Consider the following 25,140-nt stretch of genomic DNA (forward strand, 5'->3'; position numbering starts at 1 on the left):
ATGGCCTGGCTGGTGTGGCTCAGTGGTTGAGCATTGACCCATGTTCCAAGAGGTCACAGGTTCAATTCCCGGTCAGGGCACATGCCCAGGTTGTGGGCCTGATCTCCAGTGGGGGGCATGCAGGAGGCGGCCAGTCGATGTTCTCTCTCATTGATGTGTCTCCCTTCCTCTCTCTAATATTAATAAAAAAAATTTTTTTCTAATTTGATGGTAATGGATCGTGGTATGGATCTGGTTTTTCAGTCTATTATACCAAATACTCAGCAGGTTCTCTATGAAGTGAGATCATTCTGTTCTGAAATATTTTCTTGTAGTAGTTCTTTAACACTTTCCTCTTCTGCAATTTCTTTGGTTTTTGCCTTAGAAATTTCATTAGTAGACTGATATGCAGGTTTGATCTTTTTTTTATCTTTATTTCCATACCTTGGTTTCGTTTTTGCTCTACTTTAGGGAAGATGTCTTTAACTTTATCTTCTAAACCTTCTATTGATTATTAAAATTCTGCCACTTTAAAGTCTAAGAACTCCTTTTTTTTTTTTTTTTTTTTTTTTATCCTCACCCGAGGACATTTTTCCATTTTTTGTTCAGATAGAGTGGGAGGGAAAGAGAGAGAGAGAGAGAAACATGGACATGAAAGGGACACATCGAGTGGCTGCTACCCGCACAACCGACCAGGGCCGGGGACAAACTGCAACCGAGGCACGCGCCCTTAGCGGGAACTGAACCCGGGTCTCTCAGGACCGCAGGCCGACGCTCTAACCGCTGAGCCAAACCGGCCAGGGCTAAAGTCTAAGAACTCTTATTCATGCTTTCCTTTTGATATCAAACTTTTCATTTTCCAAAGATAGTAATTATACTTTTTTAAAAAAAGTCTCCTGTTCTTGTATTGTCTCTATTTCCTGTGGTTGCCCCCTGCCCCCTCACACACGCACACAACTCCTAATTGTTTCAGTCTTTGTCTTTCCGAATAGAAAGTATCCTCAAATGCCAGGAGATAATGGCTTTCTCTCAAGCACTGTGCACTACAAAGGCCAGCAACCTCTGGATGGAGAGCATGCTAACTGCCGGCTTCACTGTCACGTGGAACAAGGTAACGCGGGTAGTTTCAACCACTTCATTGGTGAACCCTTTGACAGTTCCTATCTGTAGATCTATTCTCTCATATCTGTCCATTTCTTACAGCGAGATTCTCTCATCTCATGCCTGGGAGACAGAAGCCTGGCTTCTAGCACTCTGGGAATGAAGAGAGAAAGGAGCCATTTAGTAATAAGCACATTTTTTTAACTTTCTTGTTTTTTCCTATGACAATTTTTCTGTCTCTTTTACCAAGCGAATGCTCTTCACCTATGCCAAATAAATGGTGGGGCTTCTCACAGCTCTGTCACTGGCCTGGCCTTTGTATTCTCTCTGTGCTATCGATCTAGACAGCATCGTCTCTGTTTCATATTTCAATTAACTTCTCTAAGAAATTTATATTTCAGTCGAGACAGCTAATCCCGCTCCTGACTAATACCCATCAATCCATGTGAATCCTGCACCTGGACTTCTCAGAGGTACCGCAAATTCCACATAGCAAACAGCTGTCCCTTTCGAGCCTGTAGTGCCCTGGTGACTCTTATTTCAGTACATCACACTTAAATGCACAAAACTGCATAAACCTGGTCTTCATTCTTGACGTCTTTCGTTCTTTCAACTTCACATTGATCCTGCCAGCCCTGTTGATTTCACCTCCGATGGGTTTCAAACCACCACCTTTCTTACATCTCCACATCGTCACTCCGGCTCACATTCTTTGGCCAGGACTCATGTGGTACTGCTGCCTGGCCTCTCTGTTTCTACAACTATTTCCACCTTTTCTCTACAGAACAGTAAAGGTCACCTTTACACAACACAAATGTGACCCTGTTCTCGTCCCTTCTGAAAACTACTGGTCTAACAACCAAAATCCTCAGCAAAGCCGAGGTGTCTCATGCAGTCTGGCCCCACCTTTCTCTCCAGGCCATTTCTAGCTCTTTCCTGTTCACTCTCAACGCGTGAGCAACACTGGCCTTTTATCCTTTTCATGAATGCTCCCCTCTCCCTTCCATCCAAGGCCTCTGTGCTCGCCAGCCCCTCTACCTCCCTGCCTGCTGTTGTCTGAGTCCAGCTCCAGCATCAGCCTCAGGGAACCCTTCCTGACCTCCTGGACTCAACAACTCAGTAAAACTTCCCGAACAGTGCTAGTTGCACAGGTGTTTGGATGGTAAAGATGTATCAAGCAGTTATTCTTAGAACATGTGTACTTTTCTATATGCAAATTAGGTTTCAATTAAAAAATGTTTAATTCTTCTAAGCATAACTTCCCCTCAAGAACATGTAATAGTCATAACTGCACATGCATTTGTAATTTTGTCTATTTCTTCCCCAACAAACTATAAACTCCCAAAGGTTAGAGACTTTCTCTAATACTGTTTAATAGTGCCTGGCATGAAGCAGGTACATAATGAACATTTTTTAGTATAAAGATTAATGGGGGTGAAAATGAATCGTACTGACAAAAGCATGCTGGCTTTTTTCCCCCCCTAGAATAGGAATGTTTAAACAAGCAGATATCAGGGTCTCCCTGAACCTTGAAAATTATAAGGAAGTTTGTATGTGTGTTTAATAATACAGTTTTCTCCCTAGGAAATGAATCCAACATTGCATCAGATTCTCAGAGGTCTAGCACGCAAAAAGATTAAGAACCAATGTTCTAGACTCTGCCAGAATTTTACAGTTGTATTCATTTAATGACAAACAACTGGCAAGCAGGAAAGGTCGCTATCTTTTGCAAAACACGTTATCCCAGCATCCACTACAAAACAGAATTGTCTATTATTAAATTTAAGTCCTTGACAGTCTTCCATGTTGATGACAAATTTGGGGTTTATTTTTTTAAATTTTTATTTATTTCAATACTTAATTTATTAATTTTTTGTATTATAGATGTCCCTCCATCCCCCCCCCCCAGTCTTGGTGTTAAAGGACAGGGACATTTATAAGAAAAAGAAACAGAATGAGCATTGGCTCACCACACCATCCCGAAGCAATGGCTAGTCTCCTCAAAACATGCTGAGTAGAGCTTTCGCTGGACGCCCAGAACCAGACCGGAGGCTCTGTAGCTGCCCAGACAAAAGCAACACGCCTCCCCCTGAATGGTGCCAAGGAAAGGGTCCTGGACCACCCACCACAATTACTTCTCTGTCTTCCACAGGAAGCCAACAGAAAATGTATCTCAGGACAAATTACTGGTCTGGATTTGAGAATGCATATGCTCCAAACTATTTCAAGTATTTAGTTGGAAAAGAAATGTAGATTTTGGTGTACTTTAGCAAAACATAATAAGTTCATTGTTTTAATATATTAAAACCAAATTGACCATCTGCTCGATTGGTATAATTTTTGATTTAGGAAATGATGATAAAGTACACTAGTAAGTGAGAAAAACTGTAAAAACCTATCTTACAATAATCAGATAGTGCCAAATTCTTAATATGTTTAGTAATGCCACTACCCACATCCCTCAACACACATATACACATAAATGCACTTTAAAGTATGTCCCAGGGGTGCTGCCATGGTTTTACGTGATGTCCGAACTGAACTGATCCTTGGTAGGGAAGGAGAGCAGAAAATCGTTCCCCCTGCCTTATTTAAATGATGATTCATTATCCCTGCCTTTTTCAGATGTACAGACCTGGATCCAAATCCCAGATGTGTTACAAAGGACAGTTCCTGTCACTCCCCGAGCCAGTTTTCTCATCGTAGAAGTGAGATGATGATGCTGGCCAGGCCCTGCCCACTGGTGCTCAGCCCCATCCCCAGCCATCTACCATCTCCCCTGCAGTGCCAACACCAGACCCCTGGCAGTTACACTTTCTGGACTCCTTTGCCAGCCGGATTCCACTCAGGTGAGATTTGAAGGCAGAGGGAAGGGGGAACAATTGTCCTTCTGGCACCTGTGGCACCCACTCTTGTACCCCTGAAAAGTGGGGTTCCACAGCATTAGCTATGGTGGGGGCCTCTTCAGCAATGTCAGTGTAAGCACAGGCTAATGAGAGCCCGCTCAAAGGCAGCAGCAGCTCTGCTCTCTGGGTAATGCCCCCTTGTCTCCTTGTATTCCTCCAGCCCAGGGGCAGGACAGAATCCACACCTCTGTCTCTGGACCATGTAGGACCATGAATCCTACTCACATTTGTGCACCAAATTCCCTGCATTTACCCCTCTCTGCCAAAAATGCCTCGTGACCTAATGACACAAATGTCCATTTCTGTATGGTCATTATAGAGATCATATATAGCAAGCAAGATGCTCAGTACTTAGAACATGATAAATGCCAACTATAATTCCATTATTCTATCTAATCACTGTTGGCCATAATTTCTCCTCGCCTTTTCAGTCCTACCAGGTGATGGTGATATAGGCTTTTCCCTTCTTAACCATCAGAGGATTTCAGTGAAGGTAGACCTGGTTTGAAAAGGCTGGGGAATAAGACTCTGGAAAACTGGCAGAAGCAGAAGGAATCAGTGGTGGACCAGCAAGTAGGTATAAGCAGGGCACAGAAGAGAGAAGGGCCTCTGCTTTCCAGCTCCACGGGCAGAGACAAGGAGTCCCGATGGCCATCTGAGCATGCGAGCTGAACTTCTCATAATTATAAAAGTCACGTAAATACCGCTTCTGTAGGCGCCCAAGGTAAAACCCAGCCCCCAGCCTGTAGGAATGAAATGGGTTTCACTGGTGAGTCCTTCTAGGTCTTTCACTCTTGCACTTGTCATGTTGCCTGGCCTACTTTGCAAAGAGAGTTCCAAACTTCTAAATAAGGACTTAAAAAAAAAATTAAATAGTACACACCTGCAAACATAATCACGCAAACAATCTAGCCTGCTGGTAAAGTGTAACGGGATTCACTTTCCTGTGCTTTGAGAGGAGTTTTACTCACATTTATACAACACCCGTGTGGAGAGCAGAGCGCACAGCCTCAGCTGAGAGTAATCGGTAACATAATTTTGTCTTCTCAGGTCAAAGTATGTAGTCTCTTTTATGTATTAATATACAGCATCACATATTACAGAATGTATTACACACACTATGCAATAGAGAGTTAAAATATAGATGTATTTTTTGACTTAGCAGTTTTAACTGCAAGAGAGAAGGCAAGTTCCCATTAATATTTTTTGAATTATTCTCTGAAACCCTGTCTGTTTCAGAGAAATGCTTTGGGATCCCTAGCTTCTTTTACCTCAGAAAACATAAGCTGTCTGTGACCTTGGGGAGACAGCCATGATCTTATGAGGATAACCTGTGATGAAAACGTGACCGGGACCCAGCGCTTCTGCTAGAACCGGAAGCAAGGGCTGGGCTGGGCTTACCTTCTCCTCGGGGGCTGAGCAGAGTCGTTGTCGCTCCCACAGGACGGGTTTGGGCGGCGTGCGGAGGGAAACTTTGGGGATTTCGTGCGGTCATTGGGAGAGTTGTAGAGCCCACTAGGGTGGAAGAGGAATGGTCAGTATTCCCTGCAGAGGACCTGGGGGAGCAAACACCCTAACCCAAAACCCAATGCTTCTAGGGAGGTGATCATAACTACACAGTTGGTACTTTCAGGGGAATACTTGATTGTGGACCTACAGTTCTTTTTGCTGACAAGATATATTGAAAGAGAAGAGAGGGAAGATCTGGTAAAAAAAAAAAAAATCATGAAAGTCTGCAGGAATGGCTGTCCCAGTGGCCTTCCACAGTAAGAAGTGAGCAGCCACCAAAAATAGCAATAGAACAACAAACTGCATGGATGATGAACCTACCACATGCCGGGTGCTGACCAAGCGAAAAGCTTTGCACTCATTATCTTAGCTAATCGGCATATCAACCCTAAGCACTAAAGTACAATTATTAGGCCCATTTAACAAAAAAGAAAAAAGAAACACGGAATATTTCCTTAAGTAGCCTAAGGAAAGTAGCTAGCAAGTGGCAGCGCAGGAACTGGATCCCTCCGTGGTCATATCTGAACCATCGTAACGATGTAGCCAGTCAGTTATAATGCAGGTCTGTCACTGGTTTGATAGTTACAAACAAAAGAAACTAAATACATATTTTTAGGAATGAAGGTCTTCTAGAATTACTATTCCTCAGCTATAGTTTTCAACTAAAGATTTTAAAAGAACTATGAAATCGGAGAAATTATCATTAATACATTTCATTTAAAGCTTTCCGAAATACAATCTCTTACTCTAAACCCTCACGGTGACCTTCCAAGGCAGTTTCTTAATATACACTTGTTTCCTCTCTGTCTTTCCAGAACAGAGTTTCGTGTTAGGACACATCCTGTTGCTCTCAACTTCAGAAGTCCCGGTCACTCCGATGCCGGAATCCGACTGCCTTGCCCAGAGCTAGTCCTGACCAGTCACAAAGCAGGTGGATTCCAGCATTTCATAGGGACAACTGCTGACCCCTTTTCTACTGTTCTCCTTTGGAAAAACAATGATTCCCTTTACCTCTGGGGGCCATTTTCTTCCCACGGTACATGAGGTTTGCTTCTTTGGATATCAGGGCTGTTTTCATTCTTTGCTTTCTTAAAGCTTTAATAAAAAAAAAAGTATGGAAAACAAATTAACTAGAAAATAAAAGGAAGTTAGCTCACTTATTTCTGCAGTGAAATTATTTAACAAACGTTTAAAAATGTGCGTGTTCATGTATATCCATAACTCATTCCAAAAAGAACATGAAGTGGCTGCCTAAAAAAAGTGCATGTCTCCAGCAAACACCTGTGAGTCCTTCCCTCCCCCCTCCTTCTTTCTGGTTTTACTGCTTGAAGAGAACAGGGGCCAGGTCGTCCACTGTTAAGAAACTTCCAAGAGAGTCCACCTGCAGAACAGGAAGCAAGCGCACTCCGGCTTGCGAGGCTGGCTCCCTTTTCAGCAGTGGCCAGAGACCCCGGCTCTGGATCTGGGTCTGAATCCGTGCAGCTCAGTCAGCTCCGGGCAGGTTCAGGCACCCACACCGGCCCTTCCCTGCCCACAGCTTCCGCCTGCTTGGCGTCATCCTTCCAAATCAGAATGACTTTCAAATGCTGCTTCCTGACCCAGTATCATCTTTCTGTCCTAAGAATGTAAAATATATCTGAGTTGTCATTCAATCCCAACAAATTGTTTTAGAAACACATGGGGGCCACCAGGAAGGGACTCGTTAGAAGCTTTCGTCACCTGTGGGGGACGGGAGGTGTGCCATCTCTCACTTCCCGGGAGTCTCAGCTTCAGAAAAAGATAGAACTACTGAACTCCTAACGCACTTTAAACCCCAGCTTTCTGAGGAACCCTCTCTGTAACTGTCTTCAAACATGGTCGTAGCAGGGTTCTTTACAGAAGCCAAGGAAAAGGAGAAAGAGAAAATTGACAAGGTCATTTCAAAAAATAAAAATAAACTTGTACCCTAGCGTATTACAACCACACAGGAATGTAAGTCTAAAAATATATTTGGCAAAAGCAATGACTCATTGTATTAGTAGGTAGTAAGTAGTAGATTTTATATAGGAAGAATATATTTTTATAAAGGTCAAAAATCTTCAGATCAAATTTCCAAAGTAAAGGCTTACTTTTGAAATGAGGCAAAGTAATAAATAGGCTAGTTATTAATACAACAGTAGAAGGTGTGCACACACGCATGTGTGTGAAAGTGTTTAATAAGTAGGGGAAAAGTGAGAAGAGAAAAGGGAGACTGAGAAACAGAACAGCGATGAAGGGGGGCTGGGGGCGTGGGCGAAAGTTAAAGAACAATGAAATCTGGGCAGCGAATTAACTGCATTCACTCCCTAAGCTATTTCTCATCTAAAGCTAAGTGGGGACACTTTGGCAACCCTGTAGGTATCCGTCCTATTGGCAAGAATGCAATTACAAAGGAGACTGAACTCCTTCTATGCATTCTAGAAAGCTTGGGATCTGAATTTCATGGAAAATGGCTGATCTTCTGTTGGACTTACCACAGCACACCCTGTACATACAGATTAAGCTGACTCTATCCACAGCCGCGAGGCTAAGGGGAGCACAGTAAACTAAAGTGTCTGCAAAGGCAAAGAGTTTGTCACTCCAAAAAGGGAACCTGTAACTCCAAGAAGAGAATCTGCACAGAAGTGTTCTAAAACCAAACAAAAGGAAATGCAATCAAAGCCCTAGAAAAAAACACTGCAACTCTGAGAATCCTCCTTATCTTGGAATTATTTTGCTGAGAAATTATAAACCGTATTTCTTCAAGCAGTCACAATCCGGTGAACGAAGACACCATTATTTACTAACAAAGATGGAGTAGGTGATTTAAGATGTCCTCCCAGGTCACGCATTTCTGGCGGCTTAGACCTCTCCGTGATGTGTGTGCAGCAATCTCGAGACGGAAAGTGAGTGGATGAAAGCTGCTCATTGTAGCCCTAAAACACTGTCCCATGAACATAATTGGAGATAGGAAAAAATGACACGGAAATGGTGTCTTAGAGAACAAGGCTGATCTTTCAGGGAAACAGTCCATGTAATATATTAAGGGAAGGCTTTTCCACTGGGAAATGCTGCTGGGAAAATTGATGCAAGGACCATGACAGCTCCTCATACATATGCAATCACTGACTTCTGAAGCCCCACGCCTCTATGTGCTATAAACCCTCTTTCCGGGGCCCCAGCTCAATGCACCGCCATAATGAACACAGTACATTAAACATGAATATCATCCACTTTATTTCACAGGTCCATCTGAGTTAGTCCATTACATCGTGCCATTTTTAAAATCACATGGAATTTTCACGTGGCGGCTGAGAACGCCACGCACAGATTACCTTTGAGTTCAGCTGTGACAGCAGGAGCGTTGCCTTCAAACGAGACAGGCAGGTCCTGATGCTGCATAATTCACTGGCATTTTAAAGTGTTCTTTGGCCCCCAGACTATTTTGATCAAAAGTACTAGTGAATTATCAAAGTGAAAAGATTCTTAGCCTTGCTCACAGGGAAAAGCATCTTTGTGACAGCACAGAGTGTTACGTTCCTTTGGTTAACTAACTGACCTTTTCACTGGTGAAGGTGCAATAATTTTAGTTGTTCCTTCATTTTCTCCATTTTCCATGTTGGCAGTTACCCGGTTTATGCTGTTTGATCCTAGGAGCAAAGAGGGAGAAGAAAAGATAGAAAGAAGGAGTGATCAGGACAACACAAAGAAGCAAAAGAGTTACTTTAAAGTGCAATTTCAGGGATGTCTTGGCACATTGTATTGCTAAATTACAATTCCAAATAAATAATGACTTGAACAATAAGTCTGAGGTGTTATTTTTTGACATGCAAAAAAAAAAAAAAACCCTCAGTCCTCAACATAACACTATCCTATTGGGTCTAGGCCATGACTAAAACAGGACCTTTTGAGACTTTAAGGGTTAACTCTCTACATCATCAGAAAGTCTGCCTTAGACGGTAAGAAATAGGATTCTAAGATATTTAGTGATATATCTTGAAATGTAAAATGTAATAATTGATAACCACGTTGTAAAGAAGTTACCATTTGTTGGCATGCCGTCATAGCTCTCATTCTAAAACAAACAACAAAAATTTCAAATATGAAAATATCCCAACTCATTATACCAATGACAAAGAACAGTAAGATAGATGTGATTTGTATCACTCATGCACACACACACACACACACAACTTTTCAAATGTGTTTGTGCAAACGTCCCTAAAAGCTTAAAACTGACTTTGTAAAAGCTGCTACTCTACAGTTTTGCCTATGTGCTAGGTCAACCAGCAGAGGGAGCCCTCGGCAGACACGATGTTGGAAATCAGGATTCCAAGGGGACTAAATAAAAGTGTTAAACCCATCCGAAAGTCTGGATCCCATTCTCAGGACAGAGGCTGATAAGCCTTCAGGGTGAGATGTGTGGACACCAACGATGATTCTTTCCACGTGACATGCACCACACGGGGTGGTGTGGGGGAAACCAAGGAGGGGATGCCCGGAGTCCTTGCCCCGTTAACTCTGTACCAGGCAGGTGCGTCCACCTCAGAGAGGCATCCTGCAGGGGGATCACCACAGTTTGAGTCATTCGATACAAAGTGTCATCACCATTAACCATGGATGGTTTTTGAGTCATAAGATGAATCTGTAATACTAATAAGAGGTCATATTTATTGAGCACTCACTATGTACTATTGCAAGCACTTCACATCACTTTACTCATATCTTCAAAATAATCATAGGAAGTAACTGCTAATAGTATCCCCATTTTTAAAGATTACAAAACGGGGCTTTCCCAAGGTTCCACAGCTTATGAGTGAGGGGAGGGCAGCTTTGAAACCCAGAAGTGTGGCCCCAGAGACAGCTCTGCCACCACATGGCCTTCCATGTGTCCTCTGTGCCCCATCCTTGAACAGTTACAATGTCAGTCTAAATTAAGGATTCATGAGGAGGGACAGACTCTTTAGAAAACAAGTGGAAAGAATGTCCAGTGAAGAGAACATCCCATAGCCAACTAAGAGGAGAATATTTTTCTCTCAAGGGCAACTGAGACGAAAAGACAACAAGAGAAACACTGAGGACCCCGCCCCAAAGGTGGCAATCCCCTCCAGAGCAGTTTGCAGGTGTGTTGACTACCCATTGGGAAAGGTAAACATGAATGAATAACCCTGGACAGGAAAACAAACAGTGGTTTCAAATAGGAGATTCAAAAACTATTTTTCTAAGGAATTTGCCAGGAACTCAATGCCTGATTTGGGTTCCAAATATTTTGTAACCCTGAAATGGAAAGGTGAGCCTGAAGATACATGTGGTATTGAGACCAGGTCGTGCTAAAGCGACTTTCAGGACCCAGGCACTAGAAAAGAATAAACTTGGGGCCTACAGAAAATGTCACCAGGAAAGTTCCTGATAAATGGGACACAAGCAATTCCCTTGAACTACCCTCTTGGTGCATGGGTGGACACTCAACCACTGAGCCACACCAGCCGGGCTAAAAGTCACGTAAGGTTCTTAAAAAGCCTTAGTCAATACTTAGCTTTATGTTACTAACTGTGCATTTCAGTGTAAGAACTACACCTTTTAAACACTGTATTTTATTCATCTTCCTAATTATCTTAAGTTAGTGAGATTTTCTCATACTGTCCCTTGAGAAGAAAGCTAAGCAATCCAGTAAAGCCAGGTTGTGTATTGGTCACTGAAATATGAAGGTGGGAAATACAGGTTATACATTACTTAGATTTACTGACTTCCCATTTTGTTGACATTCCCTATCAACCTTCTCTCCCCTCGTCATATCACCCTCCGGAACCATCCCTTCCACATTAGCTCAGATTTGGGCTATGGAGAAGAGGTGAACTGATAAGCCCTAAACACTGAAGGGCTCATGTCTTCATGTATTATTGGCCACAGAACAGGTCCATTTCAAAGAGGAAAAGGAAGACCAAATATTTACTAAATTAACTGATAACAGTGGAATTTAGGCTGTTCCAGGAGATATTTTGAGGTTGGAGAAATCTTTTTTTTCCCCCATTCCTTTTTCACTGTGAATTATAACCAAAAAGAATGGATCACACATATATGGACAGCTGAACAAACTACTGTATTATAAAGTGAACAGCTCCTTAACCACTCCCCACCCCAAGAAATAGAACAATGAAGGCAATTTTCCCACACTACACAGATCACTCCCTTTGGAGCAACTCTTTGCTTCAGATAAAGTCAGTCAGTTTCATCAAAATAGCTAGAAACAGAAAGCATTATGTGTTCATTTCATAAAATATCTATAGTATACACAATAAAAGTATTATTTTATAAATTTTTAATGAAAGTCAACAAGGCCTCAAAAATCTTTTGACCGAGGTTATCATTCACATATAACACTGTATTAATAACATAAGGATCTGCTATTTGTATACCTTGTGAAATGACCACCACAACATGTCTGGTTAACATCTGTCACCACCCATAATTACAAAGTTTTCTTCATGTGATGAGAACTTTTAAGATCTACTCTCTTAGCAACTTTCAAATATGCAACACAGTATTGGTAACTATAGTTACCGTGCTGTACACATCAGGTCCCCATGACTTATTTTTTTATTAGGCCTCAAAATCACAATACAACGACAGGACACGTCACTGCGCCCCTCCCCCACGACTGCCAGCACAGTGCTCTACACACAGGTTCTCAACGAAGCTCCATCATTGAAAAGGGTGTTTTTCTGTTTCCACTCTTTCTTCCACTAGAAGAGAAAATTTCAGGATAATTATGTTATGGTTACAAAGGATCAAAATGAAGACAATAAAAACCTGACTGTGGTAGTATGGGAAATGCAGGACCAGAGCCTGCAGGATGCGGCTACTTCTTGGAGCTCTAAAAGCAGCCTTGTGCTATACACGCTGCTCTTTTAAATGACAGTCACAGATGATCCATAACGAAGATCAACTATTGACATATGGTTATCAAGGCTCCTTAGAAAATCGGTATTTAATTTTAGATAAATGAAATACTAACTGTAGCAAGGCCACTTAGAATTAATCAGGAGCATCCAATGCATTTTACATATTGTTCACATGACAAACACACGGGGCTTTATTGCAGGAGGCTGCCACGTGTGGAAGAGTTTGTCTATCAGGGGACTGCTAAACGTTTATTAAGGAGCCAAACCCAGCTCATGACCTGCGGCCCTTTTTGTTTCAGGACCGTTAGACACTACAGCTTAACATGGGCCCCACGACTCCCCACAGTCTCGATGACACTGCAGTGCCAATGTTAAATGTGCCGTGGTTTCTTATTTGCTCATTTTTAGCGCCCAATGCGAATGCTTCCAGCCAGAGTGCTGCAGACCACTGCCAGGCTCTGGTGCGGTTTGGCTCGGTTCACACTTGAATGCCCTCATCCTCAGCAACCCTGGCCTTCGGTTCAGGAAGAGGACCTGTCAAAAACAGAATCAACTCTCCCAGGGTCTCCTTAGCTACTTGGTCTGGGGCAGTTCTTAAAAGTCATCTCTGTGATGTCAAGATGTGGTGATGAATATACATGGATTTCCAATGATAAAACCACTTTGCATGTATATAGCTATGAGCCTCACAGAATTTATAGCTCAATTTGACACCTGTCAACCTAAATTAAATATTTGATGTTACTGAAATGCTGTCGCTGATTTTAATTTACTGAGTGGACATGGAGAATAAATATGTGATATTTCAATGAAAAAAAATTATATTTGCAAGCACAAATAGCCAATAAGGAAAGCAGGATTGTAATATATAAATAATTTCATTTTAAGAACTCCGTAATAGGATAAATTTGTAAACTTTTAGGTAAAATTTTATGCCACTTAATCACATATCTTTTCTTCTGTAAACTTAAGAAAAAAACAAACAAAAAACCCTTGTATCTGATGCTGAAGACAAATAACAAAAAACCGGGACAGATTATAACTATTCCCCATACAGCATGTGGCTATGTTTCAGCAAAGCAAATCTGAGTTAATACTATCTAACCCAGTACAGCTTCTCAGAACAAACTTGATATTCATGAACTAAGAATGAGATAATAAATGGAAATATATTTTAGCTCTATTTATTTTTCTTGAATCTTCACCTGAGGATATTTTTCCATTGATTTTTACATAGACTAGGAAGAAGGGAGGAAGAGATAAAGGGAGAAACATCAATGTGAGAGAGACATATTGATTGGTTGCCTCCCGCACGACCCCACTGGGGCCGGGGACAGAACTACAACCAAGGTATGTGCCCGTCACCAAGAATCAAACCCATGACTCTTTGGTCTGCGGGCCGACACACTAACCACTGAGCAAACCAGGGCTTAGCTCTATTTCTCACACTAACAGTATAAAGCACCTTGCCTTGGCCTCAATGACTTTAGACTGAATACTATGGGGGAAAAAATGGCAGGTAGTATATAGCAAATCAGCAAATTAAAACAAATATTTTTCTAACACCACAAATAATGATCAAAAGTAAAATGACCAAAAAAATTTATTTATATATATATTCCTATCATCATGAACTGTAAGAGTATTATACTTGGCAGAATACCCGGTAATTTATATAAAACAAAACTGAATTTCAAAACACACAATTTGGAAAATAGAGATGTTTCTGAATCCAACATCATTCTTTAAAGATCAAATGCCTGTTATCAGCCCACTCATCCTAAAGAGACAGCCAGACCCCAGCCCCCTGCTTTGCTTTAGAGTTTCTGCATTCAAAAGTCCCAAGGGTGGGCCCTGGTCAGTTTTGCTCAGCGGTTAGAGCGTCGGCCTGCGGTCCGGAGAGACCCGGGTTCGGTTCCCACTAAGGGCACGTACTTCGGTTGCAGTTTGTCCCCGGCCCTGGTTGGTCGTGCGGGTGGCAGCCACTCAATGTGTCCCTTCACGTCGATGTTTCTCTCTCTCTCTCCCTTCCTCTCTCTCCCTACCACTCTATCTGTACAAAAAATGGAAAAATATCCTTGGGTGAGGATATTAAAAAAACAAACAAACAAAAAAAAAACGTCCCAAGGGTGGTATTTAAGCACAGTTACCTCTTTACCACAAATACATTGACTTTTAAGACACTGATTTTGCTATATGTCAAGTACAAGATCAAACAAGGCATTCTGCTAAACAGCTGGAGAGTAAAGAATGGGCATGGAGCCTGGCCGGTTTTGCTCAGCGGTTAGAGCGTCGGCCTGAGGACCTGAGAGTCCCAGGTTTGGTTCCCACTAAGGGCACGTACCTCGGTTGCAGTTTGTCCCCGGCCCTGGTTGAGGTTGTGTGGGTGGCGGCCATTTGATGTGTCTCTCTCACATCAATGTTTCTCTCTCACCTCCTCCTCTCCCTCCCATTCTATCTGAAGATAAATGCACAATATATATATATAAAAAGAAAGGGCATGGATGAGAAAGATGCTGGGAAAATCTGTCTATGCGTGAACAATCCTTCCCTGGTAGTCTGCTTCAGATTTCTTATTCCCTGACCAAGCACTCTCCCAGATCCATCTGCTTTCCTCATGACCAAAAGGACCAACTTGGGAATGTGAGTCAGGTGGCAATAGAGGCACCTCATCCTCTGCCCCTCCACCAGAGCTACAGAGGCACACACGGAGGGAGCGTCACAGGCATCCTTCCCGGTGGGTCAGAAGGCCAGGTTCAAACACAAGAAAGGCCTCTCTGAGTCTGGGAAGGCATTTGCTCATTCCCTTAAGACCCTCAGAGCAGAACGAAAGGTTCTACTATCTGAAGGACTTGTAGTCTGTCCACACCTGTGTGCGCTGCAGGGGCCGCCAGATGTGATAACAGCAAAGCAATGCCCATCTTTCCTTCCAGCCCTCTTAGACCCAATAACAACACCCATTCGAGAGTGGGTGGCTGGAATCAGGAGGTGTGGCAAATCACCTGGGTGCCAAGTTCATCTCCCCGAGAAATGAGGACTCAGTGGGAAGGAAGGGGGTTGAGTAAAGGCTCACATCCCGTCATGGAAGTACTCGTCACTCCCCCAACCCCGGCCACAGGGCCGCACAGTTTACAGTGGCCTACAGCAAACCTCCTCCAGTCACCTGCTCTCAAGCGAGGGGGCAGACAGTGCCATACCTGTCCTAACGTTGGTTCTGTTTCAGAGCGGGGCACTAGTCCACTGCTTTAGAGGTTTTTCTCTGATGTAACTGTAACAGTATATAAAGCATATACAAGCAAGAAGTACACATAATTGCAAGATTGCTTTAAAGAGGCTTATTTAATTAAGGGAAAACTGTCACGGTGTTCTGCTTCCATAGTTGAACCCATGTCTAGGAGGCCTCAACTTGGTGTTCTTCACACTGTTTTACCCAAGTACTCACCAGAAGAATCTGAAAAACTACATACCTCAGTGCATATGTCTAAGATAATGTCTAACATTTTTCATCACAAGTTTTAATAGCGCCAAAGAATGTTATCTGCAACATACAGTCAATATTGATATTTTAAAATAGAACTATTTCATGACTCTCTTAAATGTACCCAATGTAATAAAATACCATAGGAATGTGATACCCACAGCCATCCAGGACATGAAATGAGTTTAGCAGTGGGAAATTTCATAGCATTCTCCTTGTATCTGCATTTCAGTGCCACCTCCTCTGCGAAAACTCATCCCAAAGTAATATGTTTTATGCTCAAAAGTTTTTGTCACCCTATTTTATATCTCTATGACAAAAACAGAAATAAATTCTTATTTCCCATGACCATAAAGCTCTAGGTGTTAAAAATTTCTTCTGAACTATGTTATCATTACAATTATTAATAGTATATTATTTTTTTTTAAAGTGGGAGAGAGGAAGAGAGAGAGAGAGACATCGATGTGAAAGGGACACATCGAGTGGCTGCCACCCGCACGACCAGCCAGGGCCGGGGGACAAACTGCAACCGAGGTACATGCCCTTAGCGGGAACTGAATCCAGGTCTCTCTGGACCACAGGCCGACGCTCTAACCGCTGAGCCAAACCGGCCAGGGCAGTATATTATTTTTAAAGTATATTATTAGTATACAATACTAATGTTGATAAATAATTATTAACTAAGAAAGTAAATTTTTATTGGAAAATAACTCTTAATGAGATTAATGAAGTAGTTTTGTTTTCCCATTGATTACATGGATCATATCATTTAGAAATTTTATTTTTTGCTAGAATAAACAGTTTAGCAACAATTCTATTCCTTTTAAGCTTTCTTATTGATTTTTAGTGAGAGAAGAAGGGACAGGAGAAGAGAGAGAATCAATGATTAGCTGCCTTCTGCATACCCCCGACCAAGGATGGAGCCCACAACCATAGCATGTGCCCTGAGAGGGAATCAAACCAGTACCTATCAGGTGCACAAGACAATGCCCAAACAATTGAGCCACACTGGCCAGGACTAGTCCTGTTTTTTTATTTTGATAGGTTTTCAGTACTAAGAAACCTTGTTCACATAAGTAGAGATTTATGCAAAATTTTTGTTATGAAGACATCACCAGTGTCCCAAAGAACTTCTAAGAGTTACATGTAGACATATATAAGTAGAGATACGTTATCTAAAATGATTTCAGATGTTCTAGCAGGTGACAAATCAGTTGGGTCCTTCAGTTTTGCTGAAAGCCAGAATGAGAAAACAACTTAGAAAAGGATGTGTCACTTGAGAATGAAGGTCATTTACTTTGCCAACGTCAACCCAGGAGGTTGAACATTTGAGGACAAAGCAGTGTAACAGATTCTGAATTGGGAAAAGGTCTGCCTTTCTTTTGGAAAATGGGAAAAGGTCCACTGGGAAAGGGCAGGCTGGAGAGAACAAGCAAACCTTAGTGCCTCAGACAGATTCTTCCAGCACAGAGAATCTGGAAAGGGATTCGATCAAACCTGCCTGAGCCCACGTATCCCCTAAAAGCCCTTTCCCACCAGGAGTTGCATGCCCCAGCTTGAAATCTTCTGTCCTAATCCATCTGTGCTCTGAAAAGCACTTCCTTCACAAAACACCACAGATGACCTTCAGCCATAAGCAAATTCTCCTTTCGGACCCTGGAACTTCCAATGGTCCGCTCTACGGACGGGACCCACGCTGCTTGTCTGGAAGTACGTCTTCCAGCCCGACAAAGCGTCGGCGCACAAGGTTGAAAATCATACAAACCTAGGTTTGTTTCTCAGCTCTGCCAAGTCGCCCACTGTGCAACCTTGGACAAATTATTAAAACCCTCTGGGCCTCCGTTTTCTCATCTGTAAAACAGAGGTATTACCAACTACTTCTATAGTGATAGGATCCTATGAGATAATTTATAGAAAATGTTAAGCACGGTTCTTGGGCTTTTGTAACTGCTAAATAACTTATGTTATTTTTAGATGACAAAATTCCTGTAGATCTGGGGCCCAGCTTTACTCATTTTTCTGTGCTCCATGGAATAGGGTCTCTGCTGACTGTTTATTCCAATAACACCAAGCAATTCAATTCTCGGGGCACCCTGAATGCATGTCCTAAAATTTAACTACGTGATGATCCTACCCACCTGGCGATACTGTCAGATCCCACAGATGAAGGGCTCAGTCCCACAAGACTACCCCCACTTCAGACACCAATGGAAAGTCCAGGGTGTTACCTGTGCCTCTGGCCAACTGGCTGTGAGTCAGAGGCCCCCGTGTCCCCCTCGCCCGTTGGATTAATTTGCTAGAGCAGCTCAGAGAACTCAGGGAGACAGTTTACCCCCCAGATTGCTGGTTTTCTGGAGGCTAGTGCCCAGGAACAGTCAGACCGAAAGACACACAGGGTCAGGGCCACAGGCAGGGGCTTGAGCTGTGCTCTCTGCACCACTCTCCCTGCACCTCCAGTGTTCACCAACCCTCAGAACCCTGTCCTTCGGGGCTTTTTATGGAAGCTCATTGCATGGGCACAACTGATTAAATCCTTGGCCACTGGTACTTGAGCCAGCCTCGAACTGCTCATCCCCTCCTGGAAGTCTGGGTGGCAAGGAAAGTTCCTCCTCTGATCACACAGCTGGTGCCCGGCAGCCAGCCCCCACCCCCCACGGCTCAGGCTTCCAGAAGGCACCCATCGGCATAAACTCCTCTGTGGTTCAAGGGGCTCTGTTATACATAACAGAAGTCACTCTTCACCTCCAGGGCTTTATCACTCAGGCCATTCCAAGGGTTTTAGTAGCTTTGTGTCAGGCACAGGGATCAAGACCGAACATCTATTTCTTATTATAAATCGCAGTATCACAGGTCTTAGGCACAAGAGGTGTTCAATAAGTTCTCGTTGAATGAGAAAGAAAAGGGGGAAAAGTGACACTTACGGCAGCTATGATATTTAACTCGAATATACAAGAGGCCTTTAGTCTTGCTTGTTTTTCTAATTCTGGTAGCTATGCATGGAATGCTAAACAGTCCTAGAAAGAGCGGAAACATTAACTTTTTTAGAGAAAATCTAACCAGAGTTGCCACATATTAATAAATCTTTCACAGAATGAAAGGAAACATCAGCATTAAGGAAGAATAAAAGAGTGTCAACAAAGAAAAACGTCCTTGAACAAACATACACCTGATGTGATGTACCTAAGTCTCCTTGCAATTACCACTGTTGCTGCCTTTTCTCCTCTTTGCCAGGTAAATGCCCCACAGAACGTAGGCATTTTCTTGACCTGATACAGAAGCAGGCTGACCTGCGGCTCCTGTGAAAACAAGCAGAACACGCTGTCTTCCCAGCAGAAACACGTACATCAGCGGAGTAAATAAATTCCACAATAATAAAAAAAACAGGGCATGGATATTTTCAGATAATTCTGGGCTTTTCACCTTATTTTCCATTTGCTTTCCAAAATGTGCCCTCCAAAGACCTGGGTTCGATTCCTGACGCTGTTCTTACTGGCTGTGTAACCTTGAAGAAGTATTAATATTTCTGAGCCCCCGTTTCCTCAGGGGTGAAATGAGAATCCCACCCACCTTCCTCATGTGTTGCCCCAAAGGATTAAGAATGTGATGTTATGCCCTGGCCGGTTTGGCTCAGCGGTTAGAGCGTCGGCCTGCGGTACAGAGAGTCCCGGGTTCGGTTCCCGCTAAGGGCATGTACCTCAGTTGCAGTTTGTCCCCGGCCCTGGTTGGTCGTGCGGGTGGCAACCACTCGATGTGTCCCTTCACATCGATGTTTCTCTCTCTCTCTCTCCCTCCCACTCTGTCTGAAACAAAAAATAAAAATATGTCCTCAGGTGAGAATAAAAAAAAAAAAAGAATGTGATGTTATTTACTATTTAGGTGCAAGGAAACCAGCTTAAATTAGGGCTTCATCCTAAAGACACGGCAGGATCTCACAGGCTAGAAGTCATGGCTACTAGGTCTTCTCCCCGTATCCTCCCCTCAGAGCTGCATGGCCCCCAGTATTTCTCGCAGTGAGTCTATTCTTTGCAAACCAGCTTCTACGTTCATAGGTATTCTTGTAATAGCAGCCCCGAAAGGCACAGCTATCCCCAGCTGAGTGACTCATGCCCTGGGCTCCAATTCCAGCTTCTCCGGGTCATTTCCTCATGTTCAGGGATGCTCAGGACCTCGTTGTGAACACTCCTCTACCTTGTGAGCTCCTCAGAGGACTGGCCGTTCATGGCAGACATGGTGGCCCTGCAGAATCAGACCAACACACATTCACATGCTCAGGCAGTCTGCCGTCTTGGTGACGACACAGCAACAGGTCTGCCCGTGTTGGCCAAGTGAGGTGAGGATTTAACTGGTGAAATCCCCACCCCAGAGGCCTGGCTGCGGTTTACTCCTCAGTATAACAACTCTGCTCCGCCCTCCAAACCCATTCTTTGTCTTCTGTTTCCATTGTCTGCTTGACCTGCAAAATGCACTTGGGTAGGCCGAGCAGCAGACTACCTCCGTTCGGGAAAACCGCATTACATGGGAAATGGAATGATTAGCTCTGTGAACTTGAAACGATCCCGCGGTCGCATCATTCTTATGAACTCACTTCAGGAGCCTGCTGCTCCCCCTTCACAGTCACAGGCTGCCCTCGTGGGACTGGAGAGAAGTGACCGTGGGGGTGGCGAGAATCGGAGAACAATGGTGGACTAAAGGCAACTCTGAGAAGTAGTGATACTCTGGGCTGCTACAACCACCTGTCACGAGCTGCCGTCGGGGGCTCAGAGACCTGACAGCAGACCAGCAGATACAGAGGGTACTCTGACTCGCCCACTTCCCACATATCTTCTAGAACAAAGCCGGGCTACCCAATTTCCTTCTTAAGCCTCATTCACTGTACTTGAACGACTCTCTCCACTCATCGCTCGCAGAATGCCACTCCCACTCCATATATATGATCCTTGGCATGTGAAGTTGATGCTATATGGTAATATAATTCCAAGACTGACAGGTGGACGCAGAGACTGATCTACACCATGTAAAGAAGACTTCCTCTTGGTTTGAGAGAAAGGAATCTAGAGTGTCCCAAGCCAATGTATGTGCTCAACATGATATACTGCCCGTTTCAGACACTATTCTCATGACACTGACGGTGAGTAAAGGGTAATATCCCCATTTGACAGATGAAAAAAATGAGGCTTAGGCTGGCTAAGTGACTCATAATATTCCACAGTGAGCACACGGATGCTGGGCTGAACCTGGATTTATCACATGCAGCCCACCAGAGCACACTGCCTTGCTCTGACATGCCAGTCTCCAGCCACAGGGCTGCCTTTCGTCTGCCTTAACTATATGTTCAAAAATATGTTTCTAATTGCCATAAGCCAAGGTGGGCTTCCACTGACATCACACCCGGCACAATGTGCCAGTCAGAAGTGGCGTTCAATAGGATTATTACTTTCTTGACGTTACCATTTCTCAGCAGCCCAGAGCTTATTCTGCGTCAAGTAAAACTTGACTTCCCTCTATCAATGCATTTCTGTCTCTCCTGCCTTGGGCTGTGCCCACCCCAGGTCACCAGGAGGGTCAGCTACCCACACATGAATCATCTGCTACAGAGTCCAAAGCTGTATGGCACCGTCATCCCCTGGAGTTGGCCCACTGCCCTACTAACCACAAAGGGCTCATGCTGGCGAGTCAGGGAGTGCCGAATCCAAGTTAGTGATGCCCACAGCGCGTGGGGAGAACCCCGCAGTGACACCCAGGGCATGTGGATCAGCTGTTCACACTGCAGAGACAGACCTCAAGTCCTACACAGACTTTCTTTAAAAGGAAATGAATTGCCCATACTTACAATTCTGGAGAGTTTACATAAATATCCATATTCCATGCTTCCCTTAAAACGCTGGAAGATTTGACACCACTGGGTCCACACCGCTGCACAGACACAGCAGCCTGGGCCTGAGCAGCCGCCTGCCTGCGGACCAGCAGAGGCCACCCTCACTAGCAGTCATTTCCACGTCTCCTCAGGCATTGTTTGCAGCCTCTTAAACGTAGTTGATGTGAGAATGCCAAAATGTCACCCAATCTTGCTTTTCAGTTGTCTGAAGACAACTATTTATTGCATTGTTCACCAGTGCGATATATCCTGAAGAACTTAAAATGCTGCATCACACATCAGAGTGTCTTATCCATGGCAAATGGCTTCACCCATTACTTTTCTTACACCTAATTATGGCTTATAGCCAAATATTCTGTCTTTACTGCCTACTGATAGCAGGGACTCTCTTCTGACAAGAACCCATCTACATGAGTTGCCAAGACCTTGTCAGAGAAAGGGCTGTACAAATATGCACTTTTCCTTCCTGCCGTCTCATCACCGCAGGCTGTTCCCCAAGCTCCTCAGAAGCCATTTAGATGTGCAGGAATGTTCTGGCCACCTGCCCTGCTGCTGACCTGCTCTGGGTGGAGCAGCAGGAGGCTGGGTGCAGGGCTCTGGGTTCTGGAATGCACTTCCTCACAGTGGTGCCAAGGTCTAATCTTGGCGGATTCGTAACACAATGGCTTTTTAGCAATCCAGGCATTTATTATTCCTGACTGAGAGGTAAAACAAAGGGTTTTTTAATTAGCAGAGAGCTGAGAAGCAGGTTAAGGAGAGCAGTCATCAAGTTTGACTGAATTTCTTTAACTTCAGAAGAAATAAAAGAATGTCCTCTAGAGTTACAAGTCATGCACTAGAAATTAATGATATAAACTAACAAAACTAGCCCAACTGGTTTTTTATTATACATAAATGTTAAACGAGAGGTGAGAATTTATGCCAATAACTCCTGAAACCATAGTCCTAAAATTTTATTTCAGAGAGAATACCAGCAGAATTCAATCTATGAAAATTAATAGCTAGAGTTATTCAAGTTAAAAGAAATCTATTTTCTATTTAAATCATCATTCCATGTTTGCCAAATATAGTGTAATCTAATTAAACGTTTTCTATGTCTTGAAATCCACATTCTACCTTTTTAATTGTCAAAATGTAAAGGGAGAAAGCTAGTGTTCCTTTCCTGCTCAGCGGCCCATGAATGAGTCCCGGGAACAGGGAGCTTCTGAGACAGGGGGCTGCCAAGAGCTTACAGTGTGAAATGATAAAGGGACAGGAATGGAGGGGCTGCCTGGGGTGGCAGGGAAGGAGACAGAGGACTTAGGGCTACAGTGACCTAATCACCTGCAGGCCAAGCCCTCATAGCTTCCTCTACCCCCATTCTACAGCAAAGCTTTAGAGGGGTACTGGGAGCACGGGTCTCCCTAGGCAGGCTTGATCCTCAACATCATTTATTTGCTTTAGATAATATTCCAATATAAATAGCTAATGATCGATTTGCTAGACCTACAATTTTATGGGTTCTTCTGTTTTGTTTTATTTTATCTTAAGTCAAATTCCCTTTCCAAGCTCACCTTCACTGAGACCATTGCTCAGCTACATTTGGTCTTAGGTTGTTATGCAAAGTGACCCCAGTAGCTATTTCTGGTTAATAGTTGTGGACCCTGAGAAAGAAGATACCTACTAAGAAGGGCTCTTGGTGGCTAACTGGGCTCAAATTTTAAAAACAAAGTCTAGAAGCCATTTCCACAAAAGGGCCTCTCATGCAAATCACACTTCAGGAAGAAGCCTGCGCTGAGCTGCCTGCCTGCCCTGTGTTCCTGCCATCTGAGCCAGCCCGCATAAAGGAGCTCCTGGAATTGTATTTCAACCAATAGGACTGAGGCTTTCCCTATCCAATTGGAGCTGCACCCTATCAGTACCTTCACTGATCAATCAGAGCAGCTCCATTCTGACCAATCAGGACATTACTTTTTGGACCAATCAAACTGTGGGATTTGGAGTCCTCATTGCATGAGGACAAACCAATCAGGGACCAAGGGGCGGGGACTTCTTTGTATATAATCTTCCCTCTGGCTCAGAAAGGGCACTTTCCCTTTTCACTGAGGACTAGAGACTGCATTTCTCAGTTTGGGGCTGAAATACCAAAGGTATCTTGCTGGACCAGAGCAGGGCAGGGTTGGGTAGGGCAGGGCAAGGCAGGGCTAGATTGGGCAGGGCAGGGCAACAGCCACCCTGGAGCTGTGCTGTTCCACAGCTGTGCTGTATCACAACTGAGCTGTATGCACTGAATAAAGTTTCCTTCTTCACCACATTTCAAACTGGGGATTCCTGTAAGTGTTGAATTGGCACCAACAACTACAGGTTGACAACCCTAAGCCCAGGAGGCTCACCAAAGAACCCTCCCCTCCCCCACATGCTGCAGCCCAGCTTCACACAGAACTGCCCACCCTCAGGGGTCTTGTGGGCTGGCTGGGTCAAGAAGCACAGCAGTGACTGATATAGCTGAAGACAAGAGGGCCCCCTTCAAATATTCTGCTCCAAGTTAGAACCTAACCATGACCTGAGGAATGAGACAGCCGAGACTGGGTCTCTGCCAGCTGGATTCAAATGAGGCTCAAAGCAGAGTACATGTGAATTAAAAGGAAGAGAAAAGATAACATTTAAAGAAACAGAATAACATTAATCCCTGCCTCACAACATCCTTCATATGTACATGACAGCAACTATAACACTGCATCGTTGACATGTGCTAAGTGACTTATCCCTACCCCAGACAATCACACATTGTCAAGGGAAGGGTCATCTCTGGGTCCTCAGAATGCATCACCGTTTTGTAGAACTCAGGTCTGAAAAGTTAGGCTGGAAGTAATTCCAAAGTGAAATGTATGCACAGAAAGTCTTAGTTTTTAAACATAGCATTGTTATCCTCTTTTAAAAATAAAAGTGATGAAAATACACCATTGTTTAAGATGTATATAATAAGCATGAATGCTTAAAGATATTACTTCAAGGACATTCACTTTAGTTACATTTATAGTCTTCTGAATTTGAAACAGCTTAAATATCCAAGAACTGAAAATTGGTTGAATAAATTATGTCAAGTCTATTATACATCTATGCAGGAGAAAATTAGATCTTAAAATGGTGCTGTATAAAAACATTAAAAAACTTATTAGAACATGTCCATGATATATTATTAGATAACAGAAGTACGTTGTAAAACATTACTATATAACTATTGCAGGAAAGATATACAAATGACTAGAAGACTATATAATATAGTGTTAGCACTAAGAGAGTAGAATTGAATATATATATATATATGTTTTTTTCATTTTAGATGGGAAGTTTCTAAGTTTCCTAAATTTTCTAAAGCAAGCATATATTTTTATAATAATAAAAGCATATCAT

At 43.3% G+C, this 25,140-nt stretch overlaps 1 protein-coding gene across 1 annotated transcript in view; it reads right to left on the reverse strand.

The window, feature by feature from the left end:
• Positions 1-25,140, reverse strand: part of EPB41L4A (erythrocyte membrane protein band 4.1 like 4A) — a 245,863-nt gene that overhangs the window by 33,490 nt on the left and 187,233 nt on the right. Inside the window, exons 14-16 of the mRNA XM_036279396.1 lie at positions 9,052-9,142; positions 6,507-6,590; positions 5,388-5,501 (exon numbers count right to left, since the gene is read on the reverse strand). Coding sequence (XP_036135289.1) covers positions 5,388-5,501; positions 6,507-6,590; positions 9,052-9,142 — 289 coding nt within the window. The remainder of the gene's footprint in view (positions 1-5,387; positions 5,502-6,506; positions 6,591-9,051; positions 9,143-25,140) is intronic.

This window comes from Molossus molossus, unplaced genomic scaffold (assembly GCF_014108415.1).
Source record: "Molossus molossus isolate mMolMol1 unplaced genomic scaffold, mMolMol1.p scaffold_m16_p_3, whole genome shotgun sequence".
NCBI lineage: Eukaryota > Metazoa > Chordata > Mammalia > Chiroptera > Molossidae > Molossus > Molossus molossus.